The sequence below is a fragment of the Loxodonta africana genome, chromosome 11 (genome assembly GCF_030014295.1).
Source record: "Loxodonta africana isolate mLoxAfr1 chromosome 11, mLoxAfr1.hap2, whole genome shotgun sequence".
Lineage (NCBI taxonomy): Eukaryota > Metazoa > Chordata > Mammalia > Proboscidea > Elephantidae > Loxodonta > Loxodonta africana.
The window spans coordinates 52,437,725-52,449,991 of NC_087352.1; the positions used below are offsets into that span (position 1 = coordinate 52,437,725).

Below are 12,267 nucleotides of genomic sequence, written 5' to 3' on the forward strand. Positions count from 1 at the left end.
TAGCTGCAGTCAAATTATAATTAGTGTGTTGGCTTCCTGAACCATAATGCAAGCAACTTAAATGAGTTTTTAAAGAAACAACAATATTCACACTCTTCCTTTAGCTATTCTTTGTCCACAAGTAGCCATCCATATTAGAAATGAAATTCTCCTTGATACAGAGAACTGTGAGTAATACAACATACTTTGAATACAGTAATAAAAACAAAAATCCTATCGTTGTACTGAATGTCAGGAGGCCCTATTTTTTGTTGTTGTTATTGTTAAGATGAGGCATGCTATGACTATATAAACATCCTACAAAACCATTAGGAAACCCAGTCCCTACGGTGGTCCTAGCCTGAATTATTTAAGAAGAACCCAGGGGGCAAAAGATTCTATGTGAAGCTTCATTACTGCTAAGGGGGAGTAGAGTTGAGAGGATAGTGCCAAGGATTTATTTGCTTGCAGTAGGATAGTTGTTTATCTTTAAATTAAAAACTCATCATTATCTTGGCAGAGCCTATCTAAGTAACATATGGAGGGGGAACAACTCTGGGAACCAAGGCAGCCTTTGCAAAGGAGTATTTTAAAGGAAACTACATGGTTGTGGTTTTGAATCGGCCTTAAACATCAATCCTTTCTCTAGTCTCAGACTTAAGGAGATACCACCACCTGCCTCAACATTTTTTGTGGGGAAGAAATGTGTTACAATATGTGGAAATGCTATGTAAAGTATTTCTACATGTTAATTGCTTAATGAATTGATAATTCAGAATTATTAGTAAATTTCCCTTGCAAAGGCCAGTCTTTAAACAAGTAATAAATGAGAAATGTTGGAGAGATGAGTAAAAATTACTCGGCTGAGTCCAAATCACTCCTCATTTCAGAGTTCCAAATGGATACCATTTTTAGTTCCCAGTTTAATGTTCCCCACCCACTATATATCCAACTCTAGCACAGAAATAAAGTCTCTTTGAGTACACAAACGATTGATAAAAAATGCAATTTTATTTGAAAAGTGTGCAGAAACAATCATTAAATACAGTTCTCAACCATAGTATTCAAACTCAGACACCATGAAATGATTGGATGCTATAATTACTGAAGCCACTAGAACTTTGGTACAACAACAATGACCTAACAATGTCTGTCAGGCACCACAATCTATTCATCGGCATATAGAATTATAACTCCATATTTAAAATTTTAAGTGACATTCATAGCACTATGCGAAACAGAGATCTGCATAGAAGACAGACTAAGCAACCAAAAGTGCTCAACCTAACAATGAGGAAACATTCCTTAAAGGTAAATTGTTGGGATACAGTAAAATATTTCAGCATTATATCAGAACATTATCTACTTTTAACATATTACCTAAAGCAGGATAGATTATTTAAATAATTTCAGATGCCATCAATAGCTTTTACAAAGCTGTGGACAAAAAAGCCCTATGGTACAAGGAGGATATTGACCAAATTATAATATACTATCAAGCATGTAATTGGTCTTCTTGAAAGAAATACAAGAGGACATACAAAATGATTGTTTTCAATAACTTGAGATCTATTAAACCTTTCAGTCAAATATGATGACCTCAATTTGCCCATCTGTACTTTCCAATACTTCTACTAAATTTAGCGTTTTGTCCTGTTATGACACTTCTTTTCACGACAGTTGGCTTAAATTATGACTGTGTTTTTTTTCAGCTTGCAATAGCAGTGCCTGTTTATAAAATGGAACATAATTGACAAACCAGTTTCTGATACATGCTCTCATCTGTGCCTGATAGTAACCTGGTGAGGTACGTGGGGTTTATAACTCTCATATGCGCAGAAGTCACTGAAATATTTAATGACATTCCCACAGTCCCCCAACTGTTCTTTCTGGCCGCTTTCTTCTTTATAACACTAGGCTTCCTCTCGAAAGAGCATTTGAAAAATATCATCTGGAGAATAGAAGGGTAAGAATAAGCAAATATTTTTACCTTACTAGGGGTTGTATTAGTGCTAACAGAGGTAGGGACAGCAGTCACCGGTTAAATAATGAATCTATTAGGTTAAGGACAGATATTTTGATTCCTGTGGGTTTTGTTAATGAGCCTTAAGAGCTAAGTCAGCTGAGGGATAATACCCATGCCTTCCATAACCTGTTAGAAAAGAACCAAGAAATCAAATTTAAACCACTTGATTCAAAGATGACTTCTGTGTGGCACAGCAGTTAAGAGCTTGGCTGCTAACCAAAAGGTCAGCAGTTTGAATCCACCAGCTGTTCTTGGAAACCCTATGGGGCAGTTCTACTCCGTTCTACATGGTCGCTATGAGTCGGAATCAACTCAGTGGCAACAGATGTGGTTTTTGGTTTCAAATATATATATATACACATTTGCAAAAGATGACAGGATTTTAGGTAGTCCCTCTACTTGGTAATAAAGTTGTTTTGTTTTATATGATGTTTCCACACAGAAAGAAAATATCTCAGCCATAGTGTGGTGGTACAAAGAACTCCACAGAAAAACACCTTTGGTATGTTCTTTCTTGAAATTTTAATCAAAGTACAATTTATGAGACAATTAGATTCATATATAGTAAACAAAATATTCCTGTTTCCCAAATTTTAATGCCAATAATAAAATTCAATCTTTAAATATTTTATTAGCTTAGTTTTAAGGTCAGAAACCTCTATTTGGTTAAAACCTTTCATTACCAAATTTTTATTTAAAAAAAAATTTTTTTTTGATGGCATGCGTTTTCAGTATTGAAATGCATGCTTACTAATTGAGTGTGTTTAAATTTTTGATTGGTAGTATGGATCTTGAGAAACATGACCTGACAATACAATCTGCCAATGGCACTAGTGGCGCTGTGGCACCACAAATCTGTGGCATGACGAAATGCCAGTGGGAACTAGAGGCATAATTTATTGCAGGCACCTTTCCAAAACAAACCCATCAGTGCTCCCTAAATATCACACGGGAAAGCCGTAATTGTGCTTGCAAGCGTATCTCACAGAAATAAAGGGGAAAAAAGGCAAAAGTTTACAAAACTAGCACATCCAGGCAGCATCACCTAATAGAATGCTCAATCTACACAACTAGGCTCCAACTCAGTTCTGCTGAGCTTCACGCATTTCAAAAGGGACCCACCTTGAGTGCATTACAACTGGACTAACTCCTTGCCAGTGAGGTCCAGAGGCATGAAAAGTGGCTGGCAAACCATTTATGCCAATGGTAACGAAAGGTTGGTGGAAATGATGGGCAGATATTTGCCGGGATCTTGTTACAGAAACTCTGTTGGTTACAAGGTTTCTGTTGGAAGACTTGTCTTTCCCTACTGAAAAAATCGGCCTTTTAAATATGACCTTTCTCCATGCTATTTAAGAGGACTAGTTAGACAACTTTTAACTCTTATCTCTCTTTGTAGTTCTTGCTCAACAATGTCATTGTTGTTTGGCCTCCACACAAGAATTCTAAGGCAAATGTTTATATTCCCTAAGTATCTAACAGTTAGCAGTTCTACCTTATGAGACAAATAGCTTGATAAATTTATAAAGCATTGAGACAACATTCATCTCAGAGAGTATTCTATATCAATTTTCCATGCTGAAGAGAGAGTTCAGAACTCTTCCCAGAAATAAGCTTATCATCTTGGTTAAAGGTCAAAAAGAAAATACAGCTTATGTTGAATCTTTAGACAACATTTTCAAATATAGACGCATCTTTAAAAATGATGCATTCCCTAAGATATCCAGATATACTAGACTTAGCACTTGACAGCTTGATGATGCAGTGGTTAAGAGCTCAGCTGTTAACTAAGAGGTCGGCAGTTCGAATCCACCAGCCGCTCCTTGGAAACCCAATGGAGCAGTTCTCCTCTGTCCTATAGGGTCTCTACGAGTCGGAATCGACTCGATGGCAACTTGATGACAGTAGAGGGTGAAAGAAAACTTTTCTATAACTTTGGCTAACATCTGGTTTCATATTTTCCTTTTAAAGAGTAATTAAGTATCTTAGGAAATCGGAGACCTGAAGAACCATTTTTTTTAATACTTTGAATTTTAGATTGTAACCCCAAATCCTTTATGTTTTTTTTTCCTCAAATGTGTAGTGTAGTGTACAAGGAGGAAAGGATATGCCCCCTTTTTTAAGTGAACAGAAGCAGAGAACCATGAATTATCTTGTTCTACGGCACAGCATGTTGGTACTCAGGAGTCCAGGTTTCACACTATACCCAGTTGCACACTGTATCTACTGCACGATATTGCCTCTCTTTCTAACGACTGCATTATTCCACTCCCACAGGTAAGAATATATATGTGCTTCATCAAATTTGTTGATTCCCAGTGGACTTGCTTTATAGTTTAAAAAATATTTTGGCTGTTACTGATTTTTGATGTAGTCATGTGGTTTTCTATGGTCAAGCATCTCTCTCTTACAAAGGAGATAGGGATGGGCTGATTAAAATTTTTACCCTGGCTCATCTTACCTGTACAGGTTGGCAAGGAATAAAAAATTTGAAGCCTAACAAGAACCCACTGATACACAGAACTGCTCTTCTAGTCAAAAGTAACATACCATATTTACTTTAGAAAATGCTGGTTTTTTCATTTTTGCCGTGTGATAGCTAATCATATGGAAATGATAGCAAAGTGGCTATGGTGGTGATTTGCAAGAGTTTTACAGATTCTGTGCAGACACCCACATTTAGCATTTTCTGTGGCAAGTCATGACTAGTTCCCATCGTTAGACCAAGACAAGCGTTATGTTCTCTTCACTTTTGTTTTTTGTAAAAGAATTTTATTTTTAACATTAAAAGCTAACCCTGTACCTAATTATGGTTAAGAGTCTCAAAGAATGCCTACTCCATGAGAAGTGAGCTAGGAGACCAGATGGTAGTCGTAGTATCCAGATTCCAACCAAGTCCTTGCATCCTTTGCTGAAGACATCGGAGGACTTACAGCTGTGTTGGAGTCTCTGTGAGGCTTCCATAGAATAGGACGTTATAGAAAATGATCTACGTGGGTAGAGATAAATTTGGTCACAGAGGTATCTGAGGCACTGTGTTAGAGCTATGTAAACATCAACCAGTAGAAACACTACAGACATGGTTTCTATATCCAAAAAGAAGTTTCATGTACATTTTAAATATTTTGTCAACTTACAATATGATTTACTAAAGCGTTTGGGAGATAATCAGTAACAGGACACAAAAGTAAAAGTACATGCTATTGTGGGCAACCGGGGTCTACAATTCTTTAAAGGAGTCTGTATACTTCATGGCACCGGATGAGTTTGACATTATCAAATGAATTATACAGAACTATTGATTTTGAAGTAATGAGAGAAGGCATTTCTAGGGATGGTTACATGGAATTGATACTCAGATGTCAAACTTTATAGAGGAAACATCTTTTTGGATCAAGTACTTTATTTACAAACAGAATATTTTTAAATTCACTTTCTTGTCAAATTTCATTCCTCTTGAGATTATTACTCAATAATTATTTTTACAGGCATGATTCTATAATTATGGGCATCATCACCTTCTGCTTCATGCTACAGCTATCAAATAGCATCATCTTAAAATAGACCCTCAAGAAATGCTCATTAAACAACTGACAATGACAGAATTTTGGCATAAGTAAATCAATCATATAGCTAAAAAATGAGAGAACACAAAAAGACATACCAAAAATAGAATACCTTTAGGGTTTTATAAAGGCCAAACATCCCCTAATATGGAAATGCAGAGGGTGTTACAATTTGAATCCCCAAAAAGAAATTGCTATAATGATCACAAAAGTTTACGAAATTTTGCCACAGCAATAGTTACATTGCTTCTGCTCATTTTCCTTCTAGAAGAAACACCTTAACTATTAGCTAATAGCTTTCTATTTTCATGGCACATGGGAGGAGGACCATAGAGAAAACACCACTGGAGGTAATACCAAACTGTGATCAATCTTAGAGGCAGGCACAGTGCTGCAGAAAGCAGAGGAACGAGGGAGTTAACACTGCGGATTTCACCAGGCTAACCCTATCAAAGCCTCCAAAGTGCTGTTACTCATGACACATTTCTGGGTCAATTCCATCCTAAGAACATGACAAAAAGACATTTACTTGGATGTGTCTGTGTTTCTAAAATTGATGCAAAGCCAGGTGGAAGTTGGTGGAGAGGATTGAAAGGGGGACTGTAATTTAGGTTTCCCATGCTTTTGTAATTTAACAAAAAATGAGGCACAGAGTCTGGAAAAATGAGGTTTCATTGCCAAATCATATAGAAAGAGGAGCTATCCAGTTGGAAAACTGTATCCTCGTAAGGAAGAGAGAAAACTTGAAGTGCCTTGCCTTTGTTACAGAGGATACATGAGTCATATTATTGATAAAACTGACTAAAATATTTAAATAATAATCAGTTTGATAGGAATGGCTCATGATCTCATAAACCGAGATCATAAAGAAAATATACTAGTTTAGATGAAATAATAAAAATAGACTAATGGAAAAGAGTTTTGTGATCATTTTTGAGAAAAAAGGCAGTTTTATATGAATAATAAAGCAATTAACCAAATTTTTGGTGACATAAGCGATAGCTCCCGCCATACCCAATCCCCAATATAGCTCAGCCATGCATATTTAGACCTTAATAGGTGAAATAAAAACAAACGCTAAGCGTATTGTAATACAGCATGAGGTATCATCAATTTGTATGTGATGAGTCACAACGAAAGTTCAGAGTGGCCATAGTATTGATCCATCATGACTCTGAAATTGCTGATTTACAAAGTAACACATCGGCTTTTCTAAAATTGATTCAAAGTCAGAGGTGTGAAGGAAAGGAGTATGATTTATGTTTCTAATGCTCTTATAATTTTTTTTTATAAATTAAAAGGAAACACACAATTAATACCCCCAAAATTAATAGTCATATTCTTTTTCAAGGAACACCAGAATATTTTATCTAAAACGAAAATGGCTGAGGCTAGTTTTCAAAAGAGCTATTTAATCAACGGCAATCCTTAATTTCTCCTTCTGATTCTTCAACATTTGCTGAGAAAAACAGTGAAGTGTGATCTGAATACTGAACCAATTTCTAAGAGTTGGTTTGAAACGAAAACCTCCAGAGATTCTCTTAATCCCCACTGATAACGTCAGCTTCTAATTGGCTTGAGTAAAATTTGGCTAAACAATTCTCTCAGACATCTGTAACAGATACATTTTGTTTCAGCCATCCAAATGCCATGTTCACATATTCGCATGTTTTTCTGCCAGGTCATTTCTCTTGTACTTTGTCATTCACTGTTCTGTCCTTGTCCACCTGCTATTTATTAAGAATATAAAAATGGCATCATTACACAATCCCCTACATTTTAGCAGAACTCTGACATTCACCCTCACATAACCTTATCAGTAATTTAGTCATTCAAGGACAGCTTATTGGTTGTAATGCCACTCTTAATGAACCACATAGAATTCTTCATTGTTCATCCATTTTTAGCTGCTATATTTTCCTCCAGTGGAAACCTGATGATATAAATCAGAGTCTATATAGGAAGGATACCCAATCATTAAAAAAGAAGAAAATCATCATCTTTCTATCCTTTCTTTTTAGTAGCCTCTCTCCTCAATATGGCAAGGCATATTTTGTTGATTTAAAAAAAAATTAATATTTCCTCTTGAACACTATCTTATGTACTCATCTTTATAAGAAAAACAAATTGAGCATCCATGATGGTGAGATCTCATTAGGAAATCTTTGATCTTGTTGGGAGGGACCTCAGGAAAAGCTACTTAATTCTTTTGCACACTGTTGACTATTGTGGTTTCTTAAAATAGATTTTCTGGCACACAAAGACATGCCGTTGTGCACTGTCTACTCAACAACGATTTTGTGGTTGGTCACCATTTGTGGAAGTAAGATTTGAGTGGGGCTCTTGATTATCAGTTCACATGTAGAGTCTAGCAGGCACATTTTTTCTCTGCTGGCTTCTCCCCATCTAGCTTTCCCGAGTTTCCTCCATTGGCCGTTTCAGGGACTTGTGTCTTCTCTACACACTGTTCCATTCGCTTCATTATTAAGTCCAGAAGGGTCTCCACAGCTTTCTCCACATTCTGTCCAGTCGCTGCACTTGTTTCAAAGTAGGGTATGCTAGCACAGAAAAGATGATGAGTATTTTTGAGAGGAAGAAGTCAGAAAAAGATACAATCAGATGTACAAATGAGTCACACACGCAAAAACATGGCTGGCTGACAGACTGGGAAATCATCATGGTTTTGCGGGTTAAGTTGGAAAGCATCCTTGTTTTTTCTTAATGAGTAAAAACTGGTGGGCTGCTCTTTAGTATGGGTATAACTGTTTTATGGGCAAAGAAGCTGAGACAGGAGGTACTCAGGAACTTAAGGCCCACGCATCATCACTGTTTAAAAAATTTAAGGGGGAAAATGCCTAAAGCAGTGATTAATATTACCGTTAATATTACCATTCTATGTGTTTCCAAGGATTTGAACTCCTGACCTTTTTCTTAGCAGCCCTATCTCTTAACCACTACACCAGCAGGGTGCCACAAGTTAAATATTGAGTTAATCTTGGAACTGTTCCTAGCACATTATAAGAATAATTCAACTACTGTTAGCTGCTATTATTATTATTAAATAATTCAGCAAAAACATCATATATATTCTTCTGGAAGATCTTCGTAATTCATGTACCATTCTTGATTCAAGGAGATTCCTTCACTTAATCGGAAGTTTGCAAGGTCAGGTGACATCTCAATGTAATCAGCTTACCCGTATTTGTCTGCTAGATCTCGGGCTTGCCGTTCGTTGACTTCCCTCTGGTCTGGCAGGTCTGCCTTGTTGCCAATTAATACTATATCCGGATTTTCACAATAAGCATTTGCTTGCAGTTGGCCTTGGAAAGAAAGCAGATGGAACCAGCATGTTAGTTATAAACAAGTGATGTCAAATGACTGCTCATGCTCCAGATTCCTCAGCTAATTATTCATCTTCCGTTTGGCTGCTTACTAGTTATGTTAAATTAGCCCAGTTATTTACCTTTTCTCAGCCTCAGTTTCCTCATCTGTAAAATGGAGATAATTCCTCACAAACTGCATACTATGAAGATTAGAAATAATATATATATGAAGGACCTATTGTCCATCAATGCTCTTCTACATCTGGAAAATGCCTTTTGAGAAGGATGTACTGCTTCAGGTCATTTGTTCCTCAGATATAAGCGGAGATAACAGAATACGATTTTGAAGTGTGTAAGTTTGCTGCCTCTTTTAGAAGAACGATACGTTTCCCTCTCTCAAAGTCAAGTGATGATTTAAAAAGAGCAGAATATTTTGAACCATGATGAATTCATGGAGAAACAATTTTAATACAGGTAATTTTCCTTTTTTCTCCAGGAAACATTGTTCAAAAGGAGAAAAGAAAGAAAGAGAGGGAGAAAAAGGAAAGAGGGAAAAAAAAAAGAATGAGAAAGAAAAAGAAAAGAAACCTATCAAAGCTATGCTTCTGAGATTATAGGGGCTTCTTCAATGTCTATCTTAAGGCACATTGTGTGCTACCTTGCTGGGTGCAGAGGAAGAAGCCAAAGGCTTATCCTGCAACAACAACAATTTGAGTGTTAGAAATGAAAATATTATTAGACGTGGCAATTAATTATCTTAAATCCCATCAATATCCTTCTGGAGATTCTTAAAAAACAAGGGAGAGTTTCATCTTTCTTGAAAAAGGATAAATGAATCATTCTCTGAAAAGTCCTAATCCTTCAGAATCTAGTAATACCACCAAAGTTTTGATAAGGAAATGCAGTAAGAAAAGGAAATAGAGACAGAGCCCAGGATAAACACTCATTTGAAGTGGTTAAGAAGGTCAGAATTTATTAATTTTTCTGCCATTGGTAGCAATTGTGCTATTGAACTCACATTGAAAGCAGTTTTATATGTGTGTGTGTGTTTATAGATATACACACATATATAGAAAATAATCTAAAAAACCAAAAAACTCGTTGCCATCGAGTCCATTTTGACTTATGGCAACCCTTTAGGACAGGGTAGAACTGCTCCATAGGGTTTCCAAGCCTGTAAATCTTTACAGAAGCAATAATCTAAAATATGTTAACATATTAATAAGAAATGTGTATTTTCTTGAGCATCTACTCTACACTAGGCATAATTCCAGCCTCTGAGGTATGGCGATGGGACAAAATAGATAGTATGCCAGTGCTCGTAGAGCTCATAGAGCTTTTCTACTGCATACTAGTAGTAGGAGAGTTAAAACACAAGTAAACAAAGAAATATGTAATGTAGTATCAGGTGGTAGAAAGTGTCCATTCGTTGAGGGGAGAGTGATGAGAATGCTATTGATGGAGATGGGTGGTCAGGGACAGCATCTCCAAAAGAGAGAAGTTTTGATCAAGCATCTGAAAGAAAAGAAGGAACTAGCACATGACTGTAAATGGGAGAAGAGAAATCAAGGCTGAGGGATAGGAAGTGCTAAGGCCCCACAGCAGGAAGGTGCATTTGGTTGGAGGAACAGCATGCGAGCATGTGGGGCTGGAGCCCAGTGAGCTAGGGAGAGTGAGAGAAGTAGATTGGAGAGGATTCCAAGGGTCTGATCCCATAGGGCCTCAGAACTGAGGGAAGAACTCTGGATTTCATTCCGAATGAGATGAGAAATCACAGAAGGATTTTGAGCAGAGGAGTAACATCATCCAAGTTAAAGAAAAAGCAATGGTGTCTGGCCATAGACTGCCCAGCAAATCTGGAAATTATCAAGAGTGGCACCAGCCCTGGAGAACAAGTGATCTGTCCTATTGCTTGTTTATGCCATTAGGATCAAAATTCTTATTTGTAATAAAAGCAAATGAAATATTTTCTTTAGTACTATGTAAGTAAAAAAAAAAAGAAAAAGAAAGGAAAAAATTATAATACTGCTCTCCTGTGTGTTGGTTTATTAATTGGCTTTAATAATTCATTAGGCAATTTTTAAATTCCATATTATGGTCTAAATTCCTTCAGAGGCTGAGGACTATTTTATGCAAGTTCCACTCATATTTGAACATTTAAAAAAAAAATTTATTGTGCTTTAAGTGAAAGTTTACAAATCAAGTCAGTCTCTCACACAAAAACTTATATACACCTTGCTACATACTCCCAGTTGCTCTCCCCTTAATGAGACAGCCCACTCCCTCCCTCCACTCTCTCTTGTCGCGTCCATTCCGTCAGCTTCTAACCCCCTCTACCCTCTCATCTCCCCTCCAGACTGGAGATGCCAACATAGTCTCAAGTGTCCACCTATATTTGAACATTTTTTAAAACTTAAAACTCCAGTCTGACTGATTGGCACACTATACCTTATCTTCATGCCAGTGCTTTGCTCTGGAGTAGTTTATTAACTAATAATTAATTATTACTAGTTTATTAACTACTAATTAACATCTAATTAACCCGTTAGTTCTTACACACATTTCAGGTTAAAGTGTCCCCATCAGGAAAGACTGTTTGCCCTGTGCCTTCTCTAGGCTAGACATAGTGGATGTTGTACCTCAACCAGTTGTAAGATGTCATTCAAGACTTACTAGACCTTTCAATCACAATAACAAAGACCTTAAATATAGGTAGTGATTAACCCTTCTTAAAACGGTGTCAACAGAAAATACAATTCCAAGCCACCTTGGGTAATCCAGATAAAGGCCCCACTTTGAAGGCAATACAGGAAACACTAAACTCTTGACTTCCTAAACTCATGACTGTGGTGCCGAGTCTGGTCATAGTTTGTACGGTAAACAAGCAAATGTAGTGGTTGAGCCCTAAAGTGGCCAGTACAAGTCACTCAGTCCCACTTACTCATCCAGTTTCTGACATTTAGGAAGCTCTGTTGACTGGTGAGGTCAAACATTAATAAGAAGCCCATGGCATCTCTGAAAAACGCGGTGGTGAGGCTCCGAAACCTGCCAAGAAAGCATACAGCGGGTAGTTCTGCAAGTTAGTCCACAGGCTTATGATGCAATGCAAATAAGTGTTTCCTTTTCAAACACAAAGTTTCCATGGCTAACTCTCATGGGTTATCCTACAGAACAGGGAGAGCAGGTGTAGAGCCCGCTGAAAGGCCAGGAGAGGAGGTGTGGTTGTAGTTTTTTTTGTTCGTTTTAAGACCACTTCCTGACTATATGGTCCCATAGCACTTAAAATCACAGAGTTATAACATTCTCATCACAAACTTACACAACATATAGGTCTAGGTCTTTTTTGTACTTGACCCTGTGTGCCCAATTACTT

General features: G+C 37.0%; 1 protein-coding gene across 3 annotated transcripts in view; it reads right to left on the reverse strand.

Moving 5' to 3' along the window:
- Nucleotides 1–377: 377 nt before the first annotated feature.
- RAB27B (RAB27B, member RAS oncogene family) overlaps nt 378–12,267 on the reverse strand; it is a 69,789-nt gene continuing 57,899 nt past the window's right edge. For 2 of the 3 annotated variants that reach the window (XM_003406713.4, XM_023543776.2), the window contains exons 4-6: nt 11,836–11,939; nt 8,768–8,891; nt 380–8,129 (exon numbers count right to left, since the gene is read on the reverse strand). In XM_003406713.4, the coding sequence (XP_003406761.1) occupies nt 7,940–8,129; nt 8,768–8,891; nt 11,836–11,939 (418 nt within the window). In that variant the 3' untranslated portion in view covers nt 380–7,939. Of the gene's footprint in view, nt 8,130–8,767; nt 8,892–11,835; nt 11,940–12,267 lie in introns of all 3 variants that reach the window. The other variant, XM_064294490.1, reaches the window with a different exon arrangement.